The following is a 13,972-nucleotide window of genomic DNA, read 5'->3' as shown; positions in this document are numbered from 1 at the left end:
AAGAATAACCTTTAAAAATATGTCAATATAAAACAAATAGAAGACGGATTAAAAAGAAAACAGAAAACACAGCAGAATAGAAGGAGGATTCAAGAGTTAGATCTGGGATATTCCAACACCACAAACACTAACTGGTTTTTGCACAAGTTATTTATTCTCTGTCTCAAGTGTTCTCTATAAAATGGACATTAATTGCAGCTACTTCATGCGGTTGTTGGGATTAAATGACAAAATATATATAATGGTTGGCACATAGTAAGTACTTCAGTCTAGTGTCTAATAATGATATTCTTTTAGGTTTTCTGAACTACTATGAGCAAAAACGGGTAGGAATAACAAATAAAATCACACCCGCACAGACTTCAGAGAGTGGAATTATTAGATGTAATAAGTGTTCAAAACATATCAGCTACTACCATTATGTTTACCCACTAATTAAGCAACTATGAAAGGACATGGTAACCACAGAAATTAACAAAATACTTTATAGACCCCCCGAAAATATCTGGCTACTATGAACTAAAATACATAATCCTTCTTACAGAACATCAATAACTTCATGTTGAGATTCACATTTTTAGATGTTAGACATTAGCAATGTTCTAGTTCTTATTTTCTTATCTTTGAAGAGCTTTTAAATAAAACTATCTTTTGGGATTCAAAAAACCCAACAGTTATTTCTTCCTAAATGGCAACATTATAAACATAACCTAATCACATGGCCATTAACATAATTTGTATGTATTAAAAAAAAAAGCCCACCTACTTCTTTGTATCTTTCATAATGCCCAGAACAGTTCAATAGTACAGGAAAGAAACTCGATGTACTACTTAACAAATGACTAATAGCAAATCTGGTGAAAGAACAGAACTCCCTTGTTGCATTAGTTGTTTCTCAGAAGGATAATGCTAATATTCTAAAAACTGTATTACTTACTATATCACAAGTTACTTTATCTTTTTGCCAGAATTTAGAACATTACTTACCTTTGCACTTCGGTTAGTATACTGAGCAACTACTCGGGACAACAGAGACCAAAGAGCTGGATCAGCGGGGTTACTATAGAGATCACCAAAAGCAAAAGGCTTAGATATGGGAGTCACTTTAAACCATGAAAAGTAAAAGCAACCAACATTTTATTTAGTACAATCTTGTAGACATCTAAAACAAATTCGTATTAATTGTCTATGTGTGAATGGAAGTACTTTAATTTTCAGAAAATGTTATCTTCTAGATACACCAAGAGTCCTTATGAAAATAAGGAAAAATCAGCAACATGATAATTACAAAGCCTAATCTAATTAAGAAAAGCTAAGGAAATTTAGTACATTGTGTTCAAGGAAAACACAGAGATGAAAACTGTGAAAGGAAAATAAATTTCATTTAGAACACTTTACTGCTGGGGTGCCTGAGTGGTTCAGTTGGTCAAGTGTCTCACTTTTGGTTTTGTTTGTGACCTCAGGGTCGTGTGATCAAGCCCCACCTGGGGCTCCTCACTCAGCACAGTCTGCCTGAATTTCTCTCCCGCTGCCCCTCCCACACCATTCATGCACACACCCTCTCTCTCTCTCCAAAATATATAAATCTTTAAAAAAAAGAACACTTTCCTGCTGAAAAATAAAACAAATAACCACTATTGCTAGTAATAAGTGCTTTCTATTTTCTAAATTTGGAAGACATTAGTGAATGTTTGAGTGGCCAAAAAATTCCCAAAACCATCAAATTAGCATCAAATAACAAACGGACCATATCACTAACTTGAGAATAAGGAAGGACTTCTGTATTAAAATAACTTTCAGGCCTTAACTTACTGAATAAGAGCAAACTTATTCAAACTTAATGAATAAGTGCAAAATTTCTGTTCTCTTATCTTCTTATCAACTTATTTTTTTAAAAAAATCTTTATAGATGAAATAATGTGTATAGTCAGCTACCTGGTCCTAAGTGCAATTTCAGAAAACTACATTCTGGTTTACAAAAATATATGCTTCACTCACTTTATATTCTTAGTAAAGTCCAAATGTCAAAGATTAGCCCATCAAGTGTAATTACTCCAAGTTTACAAGTACAGCATTTACCTGTGAACAGCTTTAGACGCTTGTCTCTGCACTGCCACACTGCGGCCTTGCAGTGCATAAATCGCTGAAATGAGAAGGCACTTTGGATAATCACTGTCTTTCTCTTTGATGTGCTTCAGCAATTCATTAAGTGCCGCTTTTGAAAGTGTAGCATCCTGCATTGTCAATCCAAGAGCACAAAGGGCTTGAAGGCTTTCTGTGGTTGGTTCCTTTAAGATGGAGCTGTAAAAATTTTTAGTTCTCTATTAGCTATAGTACAGTAGTCTGTAACTATTCAAACATATTTAACATTTAGTTAAAAAAAGCAATTTACTTAAGGATTTACCAAACTAAGCCCAGCTATAAAATAAATATAAAACAGATTCCTTGGCTTCTGGGGACGGCAATTTCCCTAAATGTCTAAAGCAGTTAAAAATTCCAAGGGCCTTTCTTTTCTGTTCATTATATCTAAGTTTTAGAAACAAATGTAAATAGTGTTTTGGGGGCCTGGGTTTTAGAAAAATAACTAACCAGATAACTATATAAATAACCACAGATACCATAGGTTATTATTTTGCTAATTTATTCCAAAAACATAGAAATAGTTACAAGTTATACTGGTATATATTTTTAAAGCTTTAATTTTAAATGAAATTTATCAGGTTAACTTGAAAAATAAAGACGAAAAAAACTCTTTGGGGACCAAAGAGGCCAAAAATTAAGCTAGTAGAACTCCCTTCATTAAAATTTTAAGATTCTACTAGATCAAGTGATCAATTACTCTTTTAAACAAATAAATAATACACACAGAGTACAGGATGGTTTTGAAGGACTGGATGGACCCAGAGCTAAGAATTAAGCCATGATCTCTAGTTCCACGTATGACCATCAGTTCACAATCTGGTCAGTCCAATCCCTTTTATTCACCAAAAGGTTCCTACAACATTAAAAACCTCCTTTTACAGTGTTCCAATTTTTAATCCAGTGTTTAATCTTGTCATGTTAAGTGCTGATGTCAACTGTACATACCATTTAAATAGCAATGTCTTGGCTACGTCCATTTTTCCTTGTTTATACTCCGTGATTGCCAGAGCTGTCAAGATATGGGCTTTGTCCCGCTCTGATTCAACAACAGACAAGGCCCTCTCATAGGCTATTATACAGAGTTGGAAACAAAACAAAACAAAATAAACACAACCCTGATTGACAAACAGTGAAATTTCTGCCTTCTTAATTCTATTTTTTTAAAGATCTAACTAAAAATATAGCTTATTGTTTCCTTATTTTCAAGAGGATGGAAAAAATTTTTAGATAATCTAACTTGGTTTAGTTGGTCCAAGGTGATCCTGGGGATATCGTTAGGATTATTGTGAGGCATCTTCTAACTTCTATCTTCGGAATCTATAGGGGAGTCTTCAAGGGATGTGAAGGCCTGCAGCCACTGAGATACCACGAATGTCCACATGCATACCAGTAACTCCACCAAGCTAGATACTTAACAGTGATACTTAATTGTTAAGTACTAGCACACACACACACACATATGAAAATGTGTGTGTGTGTATGTATATATATATATATATATATATATATATATATATGAAAACGTACTCAATGAGCATTTTTGGAGAAAACAAAACACACTATTACCAATAATGGTCAAGGTCTTTACTTATCAGAAATTTCCATTTAAGCAAAGACCTCCTTTCAAATGCTAACTCTACTTTAAGTGATCTTGGGTCTCAGTTTCCTTGTGTAAATAATTTAAGGTAACACTCAGCTCATAACACTGCTATAAGGACTATTCACATAATAATATACTAAAGGAGGGAACAGATAAAAAGTACCTAATATCATTCCTGACTCCTAGTTGGATTTTAATAAACATTGCAACCCCTACTCCTATTTTAATGTTCTATCTTTCTGCATGTAATCTTGTTGCAATTAAATTCCACTCAGCCCTGGAAAAGTAAGATGTGTCCTTTAGCTTCAAGCAACACACTCACCTTTGCTGCTTTCTTTATATAGACCTTTCATAAATAAAGCCAATGCAAAACCTATGATGTCTTCTAACTCTTCAAGGGGTGTTGATTTAAAAGCCTGGATAGCTTTATCATATTCACCAATGGAACTAAGAAGCAAAACACAACTTACTTTTAATAATAAAAACAATTTTGGCTTGTATCATAAGAATACAGAGAGATTATTACACCAAGCTTCTTTTACCTTCACATACTTCGTCTATCAGTGCTAAAGCTAAAGAAAAGACATGTTAAAATAGAAGGCATATCATTTATTTCAAATAAGATGTACTGGGGAAATTTAATTTCATGCTTTGTTTCTTTTAAATTACATGTGAAAATGATTAGTTCTGATAAATTACAATGTGTCTTTCTTATTAACAAACTTGAACTAAAATCCCAAGGCATAAAAATAATTTCAAGTTGACTTTTATACAGAACTCTTTAAGCTTAATATATTGGTTGAATACTACCCTGTAAGTATGGTTTTAGCATCTCTGAGAAGCTTAACAAGCATAAAATACGTAATTAAAATCAAACCTAGCCTCTGTATAAACTGTTTACCTGCCCGTCCTTTTTTCTTTTTTTTTGAGAGTATAAAGATAAACAACTTCACAAATAAAACTATAGATTATCTTTTCTGTATTTAATAGGAAGAAAAGTAAAAATTATTACATACGATACTAAAGTACAATACTTCTTTTCAAAGTTTATTTCATTTTATTTTTTGGAGAGAGTGCATGGCACATGAGCAGCACGGGTTGGGGGTGGGCGCAGTGGAGAGCAGGGAGAAAGAGAGAGACCAAGAGAGAGAATCTTGACCAAGGTCCACACTCAGTGGGGAGCCCTCCACGGCACTCAACCTCAAGACTCTGAGATAGTGACCTGAGCTGAATCAAGAGTAGGACGCTTTCCCAAAAGAACCACCCAGGCGCCCCTAAATTATAATTCTTTTTAATAACAAAAAAAAAATTGCTTTGCTTATTTATTTGCCATCACCTGCACAGGGATGCACTGTGCCCTTGAGATTCTTATTTTTCGTATCCATTACTATAATCAGAAACTGTTTCTATTTTATCATGTTATTAGAACTCTTTTTAGAATATCCTTTTAATCTGGGGGGGTGTGGGATCTAAAAATACAGGCAGCCTTTGATTCTAAAATTAGTCTCATAAAGTTGAAATATTTTAAAAATAAAAAAAATTGAAGGTTTTTAAAGTCAAAAAACCTCAAATTTTGAAAAATATTATGGTGAAGGAAAGAGAGCTACCTCAGATTGTACAAGGATACATACATATATTAGAAGCTTTTTAAAAAATAAACACTATTTTCAAACATGTGATTACTTTAGTAGAGAATAGACTAGAACTAGGAAAAGCACAAGGGGCTTCAATTTTATTTTAACTTTTCCTTTGGGAAAAAACCCTGAAGACAATGGGAAATTTTAAGATCTGTTATATTTGAGCAGTGACTATCATTAAATTATGCTGTATACTACCTACTGCATTTTGCATGCTTAATATATTTCATAATAAAAACAAATTTTAAAAGACATGATCTACTCTCAGTAGAAGATACAGATTTTTTTCTAAAATATTTACATTATATGGTGGGGCATCTGGGTGGCTCAGTTGGTGAAGCATCCAAATCTTGATTTTGGCTGTCATGATCTCAGGGTTGTGAGATCGAGCCCTATGTCAGGCTCTGTACCGAGCATGGAGCCTGCTTAAGACTCTCTTTTTCTCCCACTGCCTCTGCCTTACACCCTTCCTAAAAAATAAATGAATAAACAAACAAATAAATAAATAAATAATATTTACATTATATGAAACCCAAACTAAAAACAGATACTTGTTCCATGTCATTTCTTACAACCTATCTTCTGCTACAACAAAACCTTAGAAATGACAAAATTATCAATTCCTAACCACAACAGTTTAAAAATACAGGAGGGAATAGCAGTCAGAACAGTAATATTTTCCTGTGCATGAATATGATTTAGTTACATGGTTATAAAAGAAAGTAACTGGCTACCTCAGATCTCTACTATGTACCTCTTTAAAAGATGTAGGCACTAATCTCAAAATACCAAACTACAATTTTAACAATGTATTTCCAACTGGACCATTCCATATGGGGTTAGTTCTCAGCTTGAGGAACACTTCCCTAAGTTGAACCAAAAACCCTCCCCACATAATACTTCTATTCTCCAGACCCTGAAGATAATGGAAAATCCTAAAGATTTTTGTTTTCTTCATTTCATTCTAATTTTTTAATGCTGTCATAACAACTTGTTCACAACAAATTGCTACAACAAAAGCACTTAATATTTAGATTTTAGACTGTCAGGAAAATTACTTTAATCAGGTGATCTCTTACTAAGTGAAATCATTGATCATAGTTGAGTTTTTAATTCTAACCTCTAAAATAACTGGGTTTTAATCTTCTTTCTTTCTTTTTTAACTCTTTTTGAAGTCAAAAGTCTTAGAAAACCTGAAGAGAGCTAAATGGCTCTCTCTCCATCCCAAAATGCTCATACACAAAAAATTTTTTATACTATTTCTAAACAGTTTCTAGACCCTCAATGGCCATTCCCCAGGTAAGTATAAGCAGCAAACCAATCAGAATAAATCCAATTCCTCTTCCAATTAACTAGGGTTCTATTATAACAGACAGCAAGTGCCTCTCTTTGAAATGTTCTCTTGTACAGTCCACAACCATCAGTTCTAAATCTGCTTCTCACTAAAGCACAGTGGCCTTAGATATCTATGTAGGAACAGGAAACTATTATCAAGACCCAGTATTGAGGGAATTAGGTATCCTTGGGAGATTTTCAGCCCACGCATCTATAAATGTACCACTACTCTGGAAATTCATCACTGCCTCACTAGTTCCATAGCTTTTGCCAGAAAAATCTAATAAAGTCACAGAATTAATGGGAAAAAATGTACTTACCATAACAATCTTCCATAATTTCTTACTGTAACATTGTAAGTATCTTGGTCTTCTGCAGTCTGTAACAATAACATTGCCCTTAAAAAGGACAAGGTTTTTTTAAGTTACCTATGTATAATAGCATTCTTTTCCTCTTCCTCCCTAACAGAGATTTTGTAACTTTTTCTTTGGGAAAAAACCCTGAAGACAATGGACAATCCTACAGATTTTTGTTTTCTTCATTTCATTCTAACTCTTTAATGCTCTCATAACAACTTGTACACAACAAATTGCTACAACAAAAGCACTTAATATTTAGATTTTAGACTGTCAGGAAAATTATTTTAATAAGGTGATGTCTTACTAAGTGAAATCATTATCATACTTGAGTTTTAAATATTCAAAAAAACTTGATCTAAATATGGGAAACAATGGTGTCATGACTTTAAGTTTTGACATTATTTCAAGAATACAGCAAACAATCTTAAAAGTATTTATACCAGTAGTTTGAATTAGGAAGCCAGGAAATTTGAGAGCTTTCATGTGCCCTTACCTATTATATACAGAAAAATATTTAAGCCATACTTACTTAAGAAAGAAAACAATCATAAGGAGTCCCTAAAGGCCTTATTATTCTTTTAAAAGATTTTATTTATTTGACAGACAGAGATCACAAGTAGGTAGAGAGGTAGGCAGAGAGAGAGAGAGAGAGAGGAGGAAGCAGGCTCCCTGTTAAGCAGAGAGCCCTATGTGAGGCTCGATCGCAGGACCTTGGGATCATGTCCCGAGGTAAAGGCAGAGGCTATAACCCACTGAGCCACCCAAGCACCCCTAAAGAACTTATTTTTATCTCCTTGTGTTCAGTCCCTTTGGGACAATCAGAAAAATGTCTTAACAACTAACAGGAGTTGGATATTTAGTAAGATTTTTGTTTTTATTTTTCTGCTTTTTTTTGAAAATAATTTTTATTTATTTATTTGACACAGAGAGAGAGAGAGCACAAGCAGGCGGAGTAGCAGGGAGAGGGAGAAGGAGAAGCAGGCTTCCTGCTGAGCAAGGAGCCTGATGTGGGGCTGGATCCCAGGACCCTGGGATCACAACCCGAGCCAAAGGTAGTCGCTTAACCAACTGAGCCACCTAGGTGCCCCACTTTTCTTTTCTGTTTAAAAAGGATTATCTAGGGATAAATACCCTAGGAAACTTTTTAATATGCATGATGTTAAATGAAAAGCAAATATTTGCCAAAGCAGTCTAAAAGACAGTATTATATAGTATATTAAAATCTGTAATGGTTAGATTTATACCTACTTTGTGGTTTTAAGCTTCAAACAGTTGTTTAAAGTGAAAAACAACAGCAGTAGCAGTCAAGGAGGAGTGCTGCCTATCCACTTGCCTGTGGAGCTGCTATTTTAAGTTAAAGGTATAACTAGTGTTAGATTCACAGTGTTTGTGATTACAGTACGTAGAAAAAAATAGCAAGTGCTGTAAACCTGTCTAGTTTTCTTTGTTTAAAAATCCTGCCCACTGTTGCGTTCTACCATATTTCTACAGTTTATTTACAGATAGGTTTATTGTAACATTGAAAGAAACAGACTTGTGGTTTTTTATAAATCTCCACATACACCTGGAAAAATACCTCCTTGATTAGACAGCCTCCAGTACCACCTAGTGATGTCTCCTTTGAACTACCAAAAGATCCATAAAAGGACGTGGGAAAGTATTTTGGGCACCTCGATTATTTATTATCTGACCAGGCTTCTTCTAAGTATTTTTCAGATTTACGGCAATGATATGTGCAATCAGGACTTTTAACTTTTCACTTAGTGCTCACAATATTAAGAGTGATATTCTTATTTACCAATCAATTCATTTGCAGAGAATAAACTTTGAAGTTGACTTCATTTCCTATGCTCCTGGTTGGTCATTTTACTGAGCATATTGTCCTCGTTTCTTCAATGTGCCATGTCCACGCCTGTGTCAGACTGCTTGCTCTTGCTGTTCCTTCTGCCTAGATGCTCTCGCCTCTTAACCAAATGGCTTAAAGCCTCACTTCATTCATGCCAAGCGTCACCTGCCTCCTTAGGAAACCTCTAAATGCTTAAACCTGTCTTAAACTCACTACCTGCCTTCATGTTCCTTGGCCCTTTACTCCCTTTTGATTTTCTTTCTTAGCAATTATTACCATCACAGATGTTGATAAGCTAGCTCATCACATGTCTCCCCACCATCAGAACAGGGGCTTCTTGAGAATGGAGCCTGTGTCTGTTTTATTTCACTGCTAAATTGCCAGTGCCAAGGACAATGCTTGGCACAAAGCAGTTCAAAAGCTATTGAATGAATAAAATACAGATCTTAAATTCAAACAAATATATCATAATGTTCTCATTTCTTCTCTGAATGCACCTATGTGTTTTTTAATAAAGCTAAACAAAGTCTAAAGTGAAAGATTTTTCTAAAACAAAATCTGAGAGGATTTTTAGTTTGGTTTTTGTTTTTTTTTCCCCTTCTCTGTCTCTCTCTTGAATTGAGCCACAGAAACCCAAATACAGCTGAAAATTTAAAATTGCATCTTTTCATCTTACATTCAAAGATATAATAATAGATAATAAGAGATCACGAAAGGAATCAGAGCTTTTGTTTAGTACCTTCTTCATGAACTGAGACTACATTAAGAAAAAAAGCCAACTAATAAATAAGGACCGCTTTTAATTAAATATAGAGTTTACCTCTGGTATGCCTCTGTGGCTTCCTTTTTCAGTTGTAGATGTTCATTTAAGTAACCCAACATTGTGAAAGCTGGAGCATAATTCTGAATTCTTTCTGAAAATCCAAAAAAATATTTTCTTTACATGTGCATGGTGGTTGCCATAAAATGTTAATTTTCAATATCTTACATGCTAGACTGCCTCCTAAGATCACTAGCATTCTTAAGAATAATCTGGTATTTATCTTCACTATAAAATATTAATCATTTTATAACTTCTAAATTGAGTATTTTATACTTATTTACAACTTTTAGTTGCACTTAAAAGTCTAAACATTTTTATCCCCAAAGTGTAATAATTTGAAATTGTAGTTCATGTTAACACTAGTCATAAGATTTATAAGGAAATTCAGTTCTTTCGCTAACGAAGCTTTCCTGCCATTTTCTTGATGGTTCTGTTCCAATTTCTATGTGTTAAAAAAAATGAACTCAGTACTGTACACTAGAAACCCAGGATGACTTGGACACTTGCAATGCAGTATTTTGAAATTTTAATGTCAGAAAACATCATGTATGTGCTAGCATACAGAGAAATACATCTGATTTACTTAAAAGTAGTATTGGGAAATAAGCCTTCAAATCCCTTAAATTGTTTGTTTTGTTTTTGTTTTAAGATTTTATTTATTTATTTGACAGAGAGAGAGATCACAAGCAGGCAGAGAGGCAGGCAGAGAGAGAGAGGGGGAAGCAGGCTCCCTGCTGAGCAGAGAGCCCGATGTGGGGCTCGATTCCAGGATCCTGAGATCATGACCTGAGCTGAAGGCAGAGGCTTAACCCTCTGAGCCACCCAGGTGCCCCAAATTGTTTAACAAAATGCAGTGCAATCACAATTTATGTGATGGGTAAACTCTAAAGTTAAAGCACAAAGTGAAAAATCACACAGTCAAGTTATTCTTGAAAACTCCTTAAGTCACAAGAGAGAGGAACACCAAAACTGAGTCAAACTAAGAAGAGATTCATGCCTTCCAAGCACACTCTGAGGAAAACCGTCAGCAAGACAAAGAGACTGCCTGCATTCTCTCTGCTTCCCCCACCCTTTTCTCCTCCTTCCTTCCTTTCTCTCTTTCTTATTCATTTGCTCATTCATTCATTTATGGCAAAGTCACATAGAGTTGAATTTAAATATGATATATTAATATCACATATTGTGATATGGTACCACTATAGGATAAAAAAAAATTGGGATCTTCATAACTGTCAGGAATTCTGTGCTCATTGTTCTAGGTATCTGAATTTTGTAGAAAGCTAAGATTTACGTCTCTGTATAAATCCTTTACACATTATCCATTCTAACGGAAACTTCACAGTAAAATTTCTGATCTATACACTCTCACAAAGGCTCTAGATATTCTTTAGTCATTCATTTTGGCATATTGCCTAACAAGTAGTGCTCTGAAGTGCTAACTGCCTTCTGCTCAAGTATCCCAGGCTCAATGTAGGAAGAGTATTATAATCCTCTTCATACCTATGATGAGAAATTTTCACCTCTGCTTTTCAGTTTATCTGATTCTTCATAATATGCAAGTGTCCCTGTGCCTGCTTCAACTTCTCACTTCTTTATTTGTCAAAGGGATAAATAAAAGACTAGTGAAACTAACATTTCTTGAGCATCTAGGCTATGCCAAGTACTCTGCAAAACATTTTGTATAAATCATCCCATTTAAACTCTAAGTTACAGAAACTTTCATTCTTGGATTATGGATGAGAAAACTAAAATTCAATTGTACAATACACCCAAGGTTTCATCATAGCTACTAAGAGGAAGAGTAGAGATTAACACGTACTAGTCCTTTTCCACCCCCAGCCACCATCACAAGTGTACTCCTTAATCTCCTTATCTCACTCATCCCCTCTCCACACCTCCCCTCTAGTAACCACCAGTTTGTTCTCTATAGTTCTTGGTTTGTCATCGCCCTTGCTTTTTTTTTTTTTTTTTTTAAGATTTTTATTTATTTGAGAGAGAGAGTGAGAGAGAGCATGAGAGGGGAGAAAGTCAGAGGGAGAAGCAGACTCTCCACAGACCTGGGAGCCCGATTCGGGACTCGATCCCAGGACTCCAGGATCATGACCTGAGCTGAAGGCAGTCGCTTAACCAACTGAACCACCCAGGCGCCCCCCTCTTGCTTTTTAACTTTGTTCATTTGTTCTGTTTCTTAAATACCACACTTGAGTGTAATCACATGGTATTTTAGTCTTTTTCTTTTGACTTATTTGACTCTGTCTCTATTTGACTTATTTTATTTAGTATTATACACTGAAGCTCCATTCATGTTGCTGCAAATGGCAAGATTAAACTGGTAATAAATAAAACTAGTAGTTTTATTCAGGAAGAAAGGAAATTATTACAAAAGAAGGTTAATGAAACTTCACCATTCTGTCCTTTTCCTAAACCTAAATGTGTTTTTCCAGTATCTTGAAGAAAAATCAGGTGTTAAAGTAGGAGGTTAAACACACTAGTTTTGGAAAACAAAACAAAACAAAACCACTAGTTTTGGAATTTAAAGCAGATTATGACATTTAATGTTCACATGTCTACCACCTAGCAATTTTCATCTCTACTTTACGAGGCTAATAGAAGTTAAGAGAAGTAATAAAATACTCAGTCCAAGACTGCAGAGAAATTAATGGCAGAGAGAGAACAGCAGCAACTCAGGCCCATTAGGTTCCAAAATGCTTTCCACTACAATGTGAGAATCAGTTTTATTGGAAGCATTAGGTAACAGCAATTTTTATCACTCTTCAGAAGTCATTTCTATAATTTGAAAAGGAGACTGCTTGGCCACTGGGAGAAAAAAAGGGCAAATTCATGTCTTAAGGAACACTAATATTTAATTTAGAATTAACTAATTTAAAAAACTGAATTGTTTCAATAGTTATTCAAATACTGAACACCTTACCTATGTATTTACTCAAAACAACTTGTGCTGCTGGAATAGCATTCATCTGAACAATGTTGTACCGGTACAGCTCTGTATCTCTGTTGCTTTTGTCTTGCAGTGTCGTACAGACCCAGTACGCATAACCTATTGCTCCCTCAGTCTATAAAAGGAGACAAAGTTAACAAGTAAACATAGAATAATAAATATACCAATAAAAATTATAAAACAGTAGACTTCAACACAGTAAATATCACATCTTAGTCTTAAGTCCACCCCAAAGTGTCTCTAAATGAAGACTCACTATGATTAAGTACAACTAAGAGCATATTTAAATTACTTGCTCCAACCCTAAGTAGAAGAATCAAATGGGATTTAAATAAAGTGCAGAGAACAGTGTCACCCAATGGGGCTGATTTCCTTCCTCACAACACCGCTCTTACAGATGAAACTAATAATTACCAATCTAAAGGGTTCTAAAACACTTTCATAAATAATCAAGAAATGCCAACCAAGTCTAGTCCTTATCTCACGTTGGTTTTTCCTAGAGTCTCGGTTTCAATTATGAATGACTACTTTATCTATTAAATTCTATGTCATTTCTTCATCAGCTTTTGAAAGATAACAGAAGACAAAAATGAGAAGTTCTTTAAAGACAGCGTATCTGTTTCTAAGACAGAATAAAGAGTAGAGACAATGGCCATTATTAACATCTGATGCCACTCTGTATTCATTTTCTCAGCAAGCATAATACTTAATTCATTAACGAATCCTTAAGAATGGTCAAATTCTTACATGCATACTGAGTTCTGTAGTGTGCCTGAAAAGATCCATAGTGTCATAACTTCCAACTGTCTCAGCAATAAGAGCCTATAAAAGGAAAAAAGAGGTTCTTAATGTGTTTAAAAGGAATAATAACATAAGTGAAACTATTTGGAAGAATCAAAGGTATAATAGCTATGCTTAAAAGCAGGGCTAATTTAAAAGCAGAGCTAATTTCTTTTTTTTTTTTTTTTTTAAAGATTTTTATTTATTTGTTTGACAGAGAGAGATCACAAGTAGGCAGAGAGGCAGGCAGAGAGAGAGGGGGAAGCAGGGGCTCCCTGCTGAGCAGAGAGCCCGATGCGGGGCTCGATCCCAGGACCCCAGGATCATGACCTGAGCCAAAGGCAGAGGCTTAACCCACTGAGCCACCCAGGTGCCCTGCTAATTTCTTTTTTAATTTGTTCCCATGGCTCAAAGGACCAGAATGACTTATGTTTTTTTATTTTTATTTTTTTTAAGATTTTACTTATTTATTTGACAGAAAGAGACAGCAA

General features: G+C 34.7%; 1 protein-coding gene across 4 annotated transcripts in view; it reads right to left on the bottom strand.

Moving 5' to 3' along the window:
• The window catches only part of TTC37 (tetratricopeptide repeat domain 37), an 85,084-nt gene that overhangs the window by 28,614 nt on the left and 42,498 nt on the right, over positions 1 to 13,972 (bottom strand). For all 4 annotated transcript variants that reach the window (XM_032335723.1, XM_032335722.1, XM_032335725.1 and 1 more), the window contains 8 exons: positions 13,449 to 13,523; positions 12,675 to 12,816; positions 9,740 to 9,833; positions 7,035 to 7,112; positions 4,065 to 4,189; positions 3,088 to 3,211; positions 2,080 to 2,301; positions 988 to 1,060 (listed from right to left, as the gene is read on the bottom strand). In XM_032335723.1, coding sequence (XP_032191614.1) covers positions 988 to 1,060; positions 2,080 to 2,301; positions 3,088 to 3,211; positions 4,065 to 4,189; positions 7,035 to 7,112; positions 9,740 to 9,833; positions 12,675 to 12,816; positions 13,449 to 13,523 — 933 coding nt within the window. The remainder of the gene's footprint in view (positions 1 to 987; positions 1,061 to 2,079; positions 2,302 to 3,087; positions 3,212 to 4,064; positions 4,190 to 7,034; positions 7,113 to 9,739; positions 9,834 to 12,674; positions 12,817 to 13,448; positions 13,524 to 13,972) is intronic.

The sequence above is a fragment of the Mustela erminea genome, chromosome 3, assembly GCF_009829155.1.
Source record: "Mustela erminea isolate mMusErm1 chromosome 3, mMusErm1.Pri, whole genome shotgun sequence".
Lineage (NCBI taxonomy): Eukaryota > Metazoa > Chordata > Mammalia > Carnivora > Mustelidae > Mustela > Mustela erminea.
The sequence above is the reverse complement of the archived record's forward strand: the minus strand, read 5'-3'. Positions and strand labels throughout refer to the sequence as shown.